Source organism: Melozone crissalis, unplaced genomic scaffold (assembly GCF_028551555.1).
Source record: "Melozone crissalis strain CALT ecotype California unplaced genomic scaffold, PUWL_Pcris_2 ptg000019l_1, whole genome shotgun sequence".
Taxonomy (NCBI): Eukaryota; Metazoa; Chordata; class Aves; order Passeriformes; family Passerellidae; genus Melozone; species Melozone crissalis.
The window spans coordinates 12,620,793-12,634,148 of NW_026535797.1; the positions used below are offsets into that span (position 1 = coordinate 12,620,793).

A 13,356-nucleotide genomic window follows, 5' to 3' on the forward strand; every position below is an offset into this window, starting at 1 on the left:
AATGCCTCCTGCGCTCCAGCTCATTACCTCTGCTGATGGATAATGGCCAGCGTTAGGGAAAGCAGGGGGATGCCGAGAGCGGTGCGGGGAGGCGCGCAGGGCACCGCAGCCAGGGATGGTCCCTCGGTTGCTCTCTGCATCCCGCAGTCCGTGCAGGAGCTCGCTCGCTCCCTCCTCTCCATCTCCAGCACCGCACGCCCCTGCCCACTCGCTCCTCTCCCTGCATCTCTCCTGTCCGCTGCTCTGTGGGTAAATTAACACAGCTGCCACAGCCAGCGCGGCACATCCCAGCTGGCTCGATGGAAACCAGCTCATGCATCTTTGTGCTGCGCCGCAGTCGCTCCCCTCTCTGCAAAGGAGCGGCAGTGAAACTTGTGCAGCCGCGAGAGCAACCCTGCCTCCCAACTCTTACCATGGTGCTGGGCAAATCCTGCCATCCCACTGCCTCGATTCTGCCACCGGAAAAAAGGGAAATAAGATTTTCTCTTGCCTGTGTTGTAAGGATTATTTGCTTAGGATGTCTGTGTGCTGAGGTCTCAGCACTTCTGGAGGAAAAAAAAAAAAATAAGAAAAGAAAAAGAAAAGGAAAAAAAAAAAAAGGCAGTGCAAAAAAAGCCCAAGCCAAAAAGCATAGTCAGGGTGTTTGCACGAGTGCTGCGTGCTTGAGGAAAGCTGTGTCCAGCATTTTCAACCTGCAAGAGGAGCCTGTCCAGAGCCCTCCATGCAGTCACCGCTGCCGGGGCTCACCCCTGCTCCCACCTGCCCAGCCGAGAGTGCTCTCCAGAGCCAAGCAGCAGCTCTTCCTCAGCTGAGCAGCACGCAGGCAGCACTCTGCTCATCCCTGCCCAAAGTCACACTCTGCAGAGCTCATGGCAGCTTCTTGGCAGAAGAAGAATCTTGCTTTTTTTTCCTTCTATTTTTTTCCCCCCTCCCCAGATGATGCTGCATTTGCTGCAGCAGCGAGTGGGGTGAGGACGTGCCCCGAGCACCGTGGTGTGGCCCCTACAGCCCCAGTGGGTGCAGGACCTCTCTCAGGTCACACCAACCCATCACAGCACCCTGCTCTGCGCCCTGGCTGCTGGGGACCCACAGATGCCACAAGGACACTGCTGCTTTCGTCTTCTTGGGGGCACCTCACCCTCTCAGGCAAAGGGTCCAGAAATTTACAACATCAAATACCACGTTTCACTTGGAGGAATGAAGATTGACTTGGACATTCAATCCCAAGTTTTCTCCCTCAGTTTCTCATTTCAGCTCTGCTTTCCATCCTTACCTTAATCTTGCTACAGCTCTGTGAATAATTGACTTCTTGGTTCACTGCCTCAACCAAGAGATTGCTAGAAAAAAAAAAATATAATTTCATGTTGGCCCAAAAATGAATGCTTTGTGCGTCTCACTGAACAAAATGTTTCTTTAATTCAAAATGAGCCATTTTATTCTCAGAGTTATTTTTACTTCATTTTTTCAAGTTATGGTCATTCAATCCAGCTCTGAAATTATGTCCTTAAAAAAAATAAATTAAGCCCTTTGTTTTGAATACACCGAAAGGAAAAGTGTGAATTGCTATCTTGTCTGATTATTTTATTTTTTGCAACTTATTGGCTTTGTTTGTTTGTCTGAAGGGGAGGGTGGAGAGGGCAGACTGCCAGAATGAGTCATCTTGTTTGGCAGAAAATTATAAACAATTTCAATTGATTTTAAAATTGGGGATTTTTTTCAAAAAGAATCCAGCATCCCCTCCCACGCTTGAGCTTCCCTTGGTGCTGTGGAGCTGCTCCTGGGGGACACAGACCCTCAGAGCCATCCACAGCAGTAGAATGGCCTGTCATCCCTGTTCTGTGATAATTCCTTGAGGATTATTTGCCATATGGCAAATCTTTCCTTCACAGATACATCACACTGAAACTTACTGCTGGTTTGTTCCGGCCACCTCCAAGCCCATTTCAGATCTTTATCTATTCCAAATTACTCCTCAGTCTTTCATGTTTCAGGTTCTCCTCTAGACAAAGGGAAATCCTTCCCATTGCCCTGTTCCTGTTTCACAGTTCTCTCTGTCAATACACTCCAGATCCCCTTGGGCTGTTTCTTTGCCCTTGTCAATAAGGATAAACCCTCCCATTTTGGCGTCAAGTATAAAAATCAATAACATCACCATTTGCACACCCTTCTAAATCACTGACAAAGGTATTAGGTTGGACCCAACAAAAACCCAGCCCCTAAATCCATTTCCATTCATGAACTGCATCCAGCAAACTCTGGCCAAGCAGCAGTGTTGCTGTCCAAGCCAGGAGAAATCTGCAGCAGGAGTATTTTGAGGCAGTGTCTGATCTTGCTAAATATTAACCACAAGAGTAGGATGCTGAGGCTGCAGAGCACTTCTGAAAATAGATTCACAGACATCAAGCCATAGCTAAAATCTTGGGTCTTTCCAAGCAGCCTTGAGCAAACAATGGGGCACCTCTCCCAGGATAAAATGCCCAGCCCTGGGTACCAGGCACTATCTGCATGGCTTTCCTGGCGTCCTGGTGTGAAGGCTGGCAGGTCAGCAAGGAGGATCCCAAAGAACCATCGTGGTCTGGGAAAAGACATCCCAACAGAGCCAAAGAGCCCATTCAACCCTGACTGGGGAAAGCAGAAGGGATATCTGCAGGGAACCACAGCAGGGAGAGCCAGCTCTGCAGAGACCTGTCGCATACAGGAGGAAACACAGAAGGAGATACAAAGAGAGAAGAAGAAAAGGATGAAAACTCAGGGAGATCAAGGATAACATCACAGTTATGCATAGGCCAGGCCAAGAAAATGAAAATCCAGTTCATGCAAGCCTCATGCAGCTAGAAGTCCTTTGGAACTGGATTTGGCTCTATGGAGAACTGGAGTTTACACTTTGTTAGCGAGACAAAACAACAATTAAAACCTCTCTTGATGGGGATCTCACCTCCTTTAACGGTGCTGCAGGTAGAGACATCCAGCCAAGAAACAGCCCAAGAAGTTTCCTTGAATATCAGCATGGGTAAAAGGTGGGAACTCTGGAAATCAATCTAATGTTCACCAAGTACATGGAATCTTCTCTCAATGACTTTTTAAAAGGTTTAAAAGCTGCAATCAGTTTCTCCATTACCACTTACATTTGACTCTATGGTAACAAACAGATTGACTAGAAATTGCCCTTTTTCACTCAGTGCAGTAGCTCTCAGCTACTGGAGTTCATCTGGGAAGATAGGATAATTTATGGGAACACATTCTTAGGTCTTTTTTCAGCATGAGTCTCTGACTGCTCCTAGGGGGAAGCTTCACCTGTACAGAAAACAGATTTCCTTCAGGAACCTCTGCCATTGTAACTTCAGAGGAAAAATTATGTTCTCAGTTGGAAAGCATCCAAAAAATAAAGTCTCACCAACATGCACAAGAAACAGCTAGGAAACCGTGCCTTCTATGCATTCCTTTAAAATTAACTTATTGCCATTTACAGAGGTGACTTAGACAAAAGGTGTGTCTCCACCTTCAATCCTTTTTCTGCAATGCAAAGACACAGATACTGCTGCAGCAAGCAATATGCTGATTAGCTGACGTTTATGCAGTCATTTGGGAATATAACGAGTTATGTCATTATTAAGCATTATTATAAAGCTGCAGCTCTGGATGAAAGCCAAATCTCACAGTGTAAGTCAAAGGAAATTCAAAGTTCTGGCTTAAATTTTTAAAATCGAAATCCTGACTCATACCTACAAACTACAGCACTGCCACTGCTAACCCAGGTGGCTCAATTACCCCAATACAATTCTCTGCAGGCACAGCAGGAAGGGGAATTTAAGGACAGGAAAAAATCTTTAGGCTGACTAACCACCTCCCATTTGCACTTAGCTTAAATGAGACATCAGCTGTGTTTGCTTTAGTGACAGGAGCTGCAGCAGCACCGTGGTAAAGGCTGTCTCTGGCAGGGCAATAAAGACATCAGGGAGGCGTTGCAATGCATGTCCAGGTTGTGAAGGAGAGCCAGAGCCCTCATGCCACTGCTCAAGGGCTGTCACCCCTGTTTATGTAAAACCAAAGCTGCCACAGCTTCCAAGTCTTAACCCTGACACCGCCAGCACTCAGCGTTTTATCATAACCTCCCTGCCTGACTGTCTGCAGGAGGGGAACAGAGGAACAGCAGAGTTGGAGAGGGACAAAAAGCTGAGCAAGAAGAAGGATTTCTATGGAAAGGAACTGAACTGACCTCAGGCCAAATTGCACAACATTTTTCCATCAGCATGTACATGCTCGCAAGCCCCCACTGGATGGGGGGTTTATCTTTAATGAGAGTGACTCAGGGCATGAAGGTGTCAGGAAAGAAATTATTGCACCAAAAGCCAAGAGTGTTCACTCTTCCTTGTATACTTTTGGGATAATATATTGAGAAAACTCTGTGGGAAACTAAGAGGAAGCAAGGACTAAAATTCACAGAATTCAATATAAGATGTGCCTGGCAAGAAAACACTAACCAGGAGCTTTTAAATGATACAGAAAAAAACCGTGTCTGTCTGGGGCAAGGTCCCCTGGAATCTGCCAGAAGCCCATTCCTGAGGGCAAGTATCATGCTGTGCATGACACCAACCAGGCCTTCAAATGCCTCCAGCTCTGACCTTCATTTCCATGCTAAATTAATAGCTTTGCCTCTCACTGCCATTTCACATTACTTCTTCAAGCACAACAAGATTCAGAAGAATCTTAGGCTTATCCAAATCAAATGGAAAATGAATATAAAAACACGTCACGAGAAGAAACACTGTAATTTTAAAAACCAGAGAAATGCTGATTTATAACACTCACCTGAATTGAGTTGACTTATGTTTTCAGAACTACAGAGAAAACTAAAGTTTCTATATTAAAGCAAATATTTTCTTTAATCTCATGAGAATATCCGTATTTTTATTTCAACTGGAGGTACGGCACAATGACAACATGGCAGGACTGAGAAATGTGTTATTTCAAGCCCAGTTCTGTGGCTATGAAATATTTGGAAACTTTGAACAGTATCACATGATAAGGTTCTATGGCAGACTTTAGCAACCCAAGTATGTCTTTCCACACAAAGTTACAGGGAATACTGGTATAGTATATATATTTTTATACTATATAAGTAGCTTGTTCACACTTTATTACAGGCAATATCCAAATTCTGCACTGAAAAACTAAATCACCAGCTAGAATCAACAGTATTTTTATGGCATTTTTGCTTTAACATGTGAGTGCAGAGCAAGCACTGCATTCACTTTCACAATATTTTACTGTAGGAAATGGTGATGCCTCTCTGCCTGAGCTAAAGCAGCACATTTTGAGTTTTTTCAAAATTTTTAATAAGGATCTTTTCAAGCAACAGGTTATTTCATTCTAACAATCTTCATTCAATGCCCTCTAGAAAGGGCACAGGTCGGCCTCTGTGAAACCAAAGAGGTAAAGAAGGCAATCAGAAAGCACCGGCACCAAGGTCAGATAGACAACTTCCACTCCAGCACGTGACAGCTTTTGGGAGCCTGACTCTGTAATCTAAATAACGCTCCCTTGTCAAAGAAATGCAGCTGCTAAAGATATTTCTTAGCAGATACAACGATAAGAGTGAATAACCTCTCTGTTTCCTGTGCCACCCTTTCCCAGAAAAGCCTCTCACTTACATGTTTGTAACCAAGCAAAGGCACTGTATGTTTGTGATGTAAATATTAGCCCAGTTGAGAACACCTTTTTATTACCCTGCTGAAAGTCCTCCAGAGAGGACAGTGAAGGGCAGCAGGATCCAAAAGAAACCTTTTGGGCTGGCAAGATGGGCAGGCAGGCTCACACCTCATGTCCATGAGAATGCTCCTCACTGTTTGCGCCCACAGGAAGTTTTAGCCTGGGCTTTGAAAAGGCTCCCAGGGTCCCACTTTGAAAAGTGTCCCAGGACAGAGGACACTCAGTGATCCTCATCCAGGAATGGCTTCTCATGCACCGCTTTTCACCCCAAAACTGCCCTGCCTCCTGTTACAGGGCCATCTCAGAGGAAATGTTTCTTACTTACAGAACTTTCCTGTACAGAGCTGCTTTCACAAGCTCTTTTACATTGGTCTCCAGGGAACCAAAGGAGCTGGAGGTCAAATACCTCAAGGACAAAATGCTTGGCAAGGGTGAATTTTTCAGCCCTGGTAAGAGGAATCTTGCTGGTGTAAATACCAAACAAATCACGTCATGCCTGTTACAGGTGTTTCCCCTTCCCACGCCCTTTGTTCATCTTTTTCTCACCATTCTCTGGTCTTCTACTTCTGCCTCGCCAGACACTGATGTTTTGTACCTCCTCATCCTAGACTCTTTGTGGCCTTCCACATTTTACCTGAAATTTAGCCTTCCTCCCTTGTTATTTCTTCTATTATTCAAACTGAAAGACATTCTGACTCTAACTCAGTCTCACAGAAGTAACCTGAAAGGTCACAAGCCAGATGTAGTAGACTGGGGGCAGCTATTGTTGGAATGAGAATAGTGTTTTGGTTCTTCAGCTCAGAAAAACAGGACTTAATCAGTCCTGTCTTTAATCAGACAAAAGATCACAGCTTTACCTTCACCAAATGCCACTTGTTTTATAGCTACTTTATCAAAGCACAAAGCAGATGAACATAAAGTGCAAATATTGTACTAAGCAGAGCAATGGCCATGTTTCCCTCCATTCACCTCTCCATCCCACATCTCCATTTCCAGGAAAAGGGATCAGAGCAGGACGTGAGACTCATATTACCAAACACAGAAGAATGTCCATATCCCCAGGATCTAAACCATGCTAATGTATTCACCACTGCAGCATCTAGACTGAGCGTCTCTGACCTACCACAGCTCCTTCTGATCTGCCGCGAGCTTCTGCAAACCAAAACAACCCCAACTGCTCCTGCCATTGTGCCTCTTCCTCCCATACACCATGCCTCCAACCCAAAGGACTTTTTCACTTCTCCTTCCTCCCTCCCCCAGCTCTTTGTCTCTGCAACCTCTTCTGTGCCACCCACACACTTGGAGAGTGGAGAGCAGACCAATCTGGCAAGCTCAAATAACAACAAAAAAAGGAAAGAAAAGGGGGGAAAAAAAGTAGTTTTCTGGCCTGGAAGACTCCTCTGTGTTTTTATCTGGAAGGAGCAAGCAAATCTCTTTTCCTTTCACCATGAACCAAAGGGAATGGCGATGGATCCTAAGGCCTCGCATTCTCACAAATCAGTCCTCACAAAAATGAGGGGCTGGTATTTCTTCTGGACACACAGGCACCTCTGAATAGGAACATCAAGCTTCTCTTCAACCTTCTCCCAGCCCCAAGCACCAGTTAAAAATATCAGATTTTACAAGGTGGGGTTAGATTAGCCAGTTTTCTTGTTAGTTTTTCTTAAAAAGAGCTGAGGACAAGCTTTGCTGCCTGCCTGGAGGCTCCTTAACCAGCCAGGCTGTTGTTGGCACTCCAGGGGCTGCTGGGCTGCCTGGGCATGTGCCCACACAGCACAGGAAGGGGGTTTGGAAAGGTGCAGCACCCCCTCCGTGCCCACATGGCACTGGCAGCATTTACCCATCAAGGTCCCACTCCAGCAATCTCACCAGCACATACAAAAAAACCATTCTGGCATAAAGCATCTAATGACATTAATGGCACACAGCACAGTGATACGGTCCAGGCATGTGGAAGTAATCACAGGCCCAGAACCCAGGATGACTGATTTTTTTCCCATTCAACATATGTTTTACTTAGATGTCTGCTTCTTCCCACCCTTCCTTCTCTTGGTCTCCCAAAGTATTATTTGGTTTTGCGGGAACAGAGAAAAACATCTTAAAACAGAAACATTAAATCACACCTATCTAAGAAAAAAAAAAATGCTTAACTTAGATATAAACAAGATATTTTATTAAATACACACATTCCTAATAATAGGCAGGATTTGACCCCAGCACAACTGGTCCTTTGAGCAGATAAAATACATCCAAAGTCTGTTCAGCATGAGGGGCTAAAAATAATGTTTGTGATTAGAATCAAAGTTGAGTTTTAATGATTAATAAACACTGCTTATTAGGACCAAAGTGTATGCTCCACAGAATGACTCAAAAACTCAAAGCTATTCTGTGCAGCTATTTGCTTGTTCAAGGTGACCTGTGAGCCATACCCCAGGCTAGTAAAAATCAGCAGTTACATCATTTACAACACCAATCCAAACAGAGTGTCTCTCCCTCCCTATCAGGTCATCTTAACTCAGCTGTTCTTATGTCCTGGAGACATTTTAGCTGCACAAAAGCATTTTCACTTTTGCAGCTTCGTGCCAACTATGATGACTCCTGTCACTTTAGCCTTATGTAGCCACATGGACAAAATGTCCATCTTTCAATGGCTTTATCAGCACAGTTGCAGCCACAGTCATCACAATGCTGACAGTCTTTAACCAGGCTTTCACCCAATATCCACCTACACTGCTCTATTGAAAGCAAATTCTCACCTGTGCCTCTAAAGAAGATCACACCACACTCTTCAGCAGATTTTCTAAACTGGACATTTTCACACATCTCCTCTTGTTGTGTAGCTTGAGGGGCCAGAACCAGCACCACTTTTGGAGGCAGCAGCATGTCCTTGTCCACAGGAGACACTTGCACATCCCAGGGGAATCCCTACTCGACTCCTACCCAGCTTTTGCCTCCAAAGAGAAAACACAGACAACTGATGCTCAGTGCTCCACAACTTCAAATGGATCTTCAGCAAACTGCACTCTGCCACACCTCTAACTCACACACATTGAACTGAGTCCACTGACACTTCCAAGACCTCATTCAGGGTCTGACTGTGGTCTCACCCCCACTTCAGAGACTATTTGCCATTCAGCTTCAGTGAGAGGAGAGAAGAGAACGTTTTTCATTAATGTAGAGCAGTTAAGAAGTATAAATCCTTTTCTGTCTGTCTAGATTAAGATAGGAACAACAGACATGGACATTACAAGATAAATATCTCTGCATGCTCCATGTTAGCAGCACAGGTCTGTACACTACATGGACATGAGGCTATTTCAGATGATGCTCTTTTTAACACCTTCAAGTGTATTGAAGATCCACATCTTAGGAGTCTGTGATTTTCCCAGACATTGGTTTTTCCTTCCAGACAAACCCCAAATCTGCTGTCAAGGCAAAAGTTTATTTAAGAGAATATGTACAAGACCCATACCACAGTACCCCTGAGCAACTCTCCTTTGAACTGGCTGCCCTTGGGGAGCACAGGGAGCTCCCTGTCCCTGGGTGCTCAAACACCAGGGTTTGCCTGCTGGTCACTCCTTTTGGATATTGTTCATGCTAGCCTAAAGCTCAGTAACTGCTTTTTTCCTCACAGCCTACACTATACTGCTGACACCATTTATCCATCTGCTGCTTTGCAAGTCTGTGAAACACCTAAGAGGCTCAAAAATTAGGCAATGCAGAAAAGCATCTTTATTCCATACCTTATTTCACCTCCTAGCAAACAGAAGCAGTGTCTGTCTCCCACAGCAGGGATGGACCCTTAGCTGGGTGAGACCATAGTCTGAGCCAATACTTGTTGGGATTTAGACAACTTGAGCCAAGGAAGGAGACTTGGAAGATGTTGAAATTTGAGTGGGAGAGTTGTGTAAAGACACACAGAAATATTTAAAGGAAATGGGCACAATGAAGACCAAAGACATTTTTGCTGGCTTATGAAAATTAAACATACGCAAAGCTTAATCTGCCACTACTGAAATCAGTAAGAATTTTGCCAGTGAAGCAAAGCAAAAGCAGAAATGGAAACATCTGACATTTGCTTTGTCAGACTCATACAATTTGCTGTAGTTAATTGCCTATGAGATAGATAAATAATTCACCATACGCAGCATATAATTTTAAATTTTCATTTTCACAGTACAAAGGTATCATAATCTGGAGAGTTTTCATGCTTGTAAAAGCTGGTTATGCTGACTCATATTTAAGATGAGATTTTCCATTTGGATAGTCATGTTAAGTCTATAAAGACACCAAGCAAAAGAACATGTGAGAGGAAAATAGATTAAAATACAACATAGAAGATAATTTGGATAAAATTTGTTGTAAGTAATTTATTGTCAAAGTAGCCTTCAAACTTCTTGGAATGCAAAAGGCAGAATATTTCTCTAAATTATTGTTTGGGAACTGATCATATAAGCCTCAGAGGTTTATCCAGTATAAATGAAAGCATCTGGCCTTGTATCTTTAAGACCACAATGATGTGGCTGCTGAGCAGTCACTATGGGAAGCATGATATTCAGAAATTAATATCTCTCTGAGCACAGAACATATAATGAAGATAACAAGGCAGAACAGAGAAACAGGACTTGGACTATCACATCTGGCATACTCCATGGATTAGTCATGCAGGCAGCAGGCCTGCACTGGGGGACAGCAGAAGAACGGGGTGAGGAACCTAACCCTAAACAATAAACCTTTGGGCAAGCAGCAGACCATTATCAAGGCAACACAACTAGATCCAGGCCTAGCATTTCAGGGCACTCAAAGCTGGGGTTACCTCCTATTCTGGGAGCTGTGTTTTTTAGGGGCGTTTCCACAATTTACAGCCTGTGGGATGCAATAGGCTCTGATATCATAATTTTCTAAATACTGTCTGCACAGCAGATGTTTTGTGTGTGCACACTACCCCTCGAGCTTCTACCATCTGTTTTTTACCTAACAAGTCAGGTGTTCATGTTTTTTAATCAAAAGAATAAAATGGGGATTTTTTTTTGTCTTCTAAAGAAGAAATTATGGGGGTTCTTCACTTATTCTCTGCACTCTTAAAAAGCCTTGTTAGAAATTATTTTTTTTTAAAAATGAAGCACTGGGTGGAATGATTCCCCTTTAGTCACAGGGAAAATTACAGAGTAGGACTGTAAGAGGGTGAATTAGCAGCACACACAATGGAACCTGACACCACCTGGCTTTCTTCTCCCTTTTTAAATAAGCAAAGAGTAACATGAAGAGGCACCATGGAGACAGAGAGCTCCAACGCCAGGCAAGGTGTGGAGAGGAGGAACAGCAATGCTGGACAATGCTGACATCTAAAAATGCCAGCAAGGGCCAGGGGTGTCACAGGTGGGTCAGACCCCAAGTCCTTTAGGACCTCAGGCTGCCACCCCCGACCAGCTGAGGGTCAGATCCCCAGTGAGGGGCAGCCAGCATCAGAGGCACAGAACTGGGACAATTGCTCGAGAGCTGCCCTCTCCTCTACCCTCTTCTCACAAGGGATGAAAGCCAAGCAAAAAAGAACTTTTTAATGGGCCATCACCGGTGATGGACCAGCTGTGACACTTGGCAAGCTCCTCATTCCAAGCCCCAGAGAAATGGCAATCATTGCAAATGCCACAGGGCTTAAGCTCAGCATCTTTTCTGGTTACTGTTTATGTACAGTAAGCTTCCCTGCTGGACCAAGTTCTTTTGCTATTCCTCCCTATTCAAATAGGAATTACATAATTAAGAAAAAAAAAAAAACCTGTTTAAAACCTATTTTAAAGTTAAAAGACGCAAAAATCAAACAGCATGAATTGTCCAAGCCTTACAAATTGCCACAACACCACAGTTCTCCCTCAGCCAGCCTGTAGACATTCACAGTGGTCTGAAACACAAACAGCAAACATGAACCCACCATATGCAGAAATAAGTTACACTCATCACTGATTAATGCACAGACAAGCAAAATTGTGCTAACAGGAATATTTGGAGAAAGTGTATTTCCCCTCTCAAACCAAACAGGTACAATCACCCAACCACTAAGAAGAGGCATTATCATGAAGAGCTCTGTCTTGTGCCAGGGAAATGAGCAGTGCATGAAAACTCATTATTAACAGGTCAGAAGCAATTAATTGTTCAACCAGGAGCAGAGGAACTTTAGATAACTAACACATGTATAAAAATAATGGATTTATCAAAGTCAGTTAAGGAACTGGGAATGGGACCACTCAAACTGTTCAGTGCACACAGAGCACCCAGTCCATGGTGCCACTGCAGCTCACAGTGACCCTTCCCAATGCTCCCAGGCCACCTTCAAGGGATAACCTTCTGTGCAGCCACCACCGTTATAGGCTCCTCTGCTCACATTCCCAGCAAAGTGGAAATTTCAAGTGCGATTTTTCTTGCTTGTGATGTGAAAAATGATCAAAAGCAAAATCTCCTTTCCTAGAGGTCACCTACTCAGACACTTTAGTTGACACATGCTGTCTTCAGTGTCCAGAGGGACTCTGGAGGATGACTGACTGTCAACAGCAATGAAATCTGGAAAAAACCCACAGCTGTAACAGGGTTTGCTCCATGCCCAGTCCAGAGAATAACATCCACAGCACCCTCTTACACTGCAGCTCCCTCATTTCACTGTGCTTACACCATCAGCTGTTGGCAAAACATGACTAAGGCACTTTATTGCTTTGAGGCTTAAGAACAAAACATCTCATACAGGACAGAACCTGCTCTGATTGTTGACAGAGTCAGAGCAAGGCTGTGGGTGGGGATCAGGATCTCACTGGTCATTCCTCACTCCTCTTCCCACGTGGAGCAGTCTCCCCACACACCTGTCTGCTTCCTGGTCACCAAACTTGTCTTTGCTCATCCATCTGTGGTTCAGGACAGGGGACAACACAGGGATGCCCAGGGTCATCCTTACCACTGCTCTATTCAAATGGGAGCTAAAGAAAAGACAAGGAAAGAAGGGCTTTGTCCCCCAAACACAAGGACAGGTGGCAGTGGGGCAGCACAGCTGCCGCAGCCTTTGCTGCTCCTTTACAGCCGCTCTTCCCTCAGAGGCAGCTCCCTCTTGCCACGTGTGGAGCAGGGCACTGTTTGCTAGGTCATGTAAAATAGGAGACAAGGAAACTAAATGGAACTCTGAGTGCCTGCATTATGCAGGGTGGGTGTGAGTTGCACTCCCCAACACCACAGTCTGCTCTGTGCTCGTGGGCTTCGCTCTGCCATGGCTCCATAAATAAGTAATCACAGGGAGCCCCAGAGCCCCTGTTCAGCCCAGGAGCTTCATGAGGCAAATGAGTCATGAGGAGTTAGAGGGACAGAACAGAGAGATACAGCACCAGTGGAGAACATCTGCCCTCTTTCTATAGCTAGAACAGACCTAGGTCACCCTCTGAGCTCATCCCTTCTCTAAACCATTTCTCACATTTTCATACAGCTAAGAAGAACATGTGTGAGAAAGGAAAATAGCCATGTGTTTTGTCAAATCCAAGAAATGCTAAGTGTTTTACAGTTTCAGAGGCCAAGGTATCCAGTACCTTACAAATACATATATATACATGCTTCCATGATTGGAAGTAACCAAGTCAAATTATGCAGCTGTACCACCAGACGTGCAACTTCTGT

General features: G+C 44.4%; 1 protein-coding gene across 2 annotated transcripts in view; it reads right to left on the minus strand.

Annotated features, from left to right (window-relative positions):
• Positions 1–13,356, minus strand: part of NEURL1 (neuralized E3 ubiquitin protein ligase 1) — a 139,705-nt gene that overhangs the window by 81,469 nt on the left and 44,880 nt on the right. Inside the window, exon 1 of one of the 2 annotated variants that reach the window (XM_054276810.1) lies at positions 413–452. The exons of the other annotated variant lie outside the window; for it this stretch is intronic. Within the exon in view, the coding sequence (XP_054132785.1) occupies positions 413–437 (25 nt within the window). The 5' untranslated portion in view covers positions 438–452. Of the gene's footprint in view, positions 1–412; positions 453–13,356 lie in introns of those variants that run through there. 2 annotated transcript variants of the gene reach the window in all.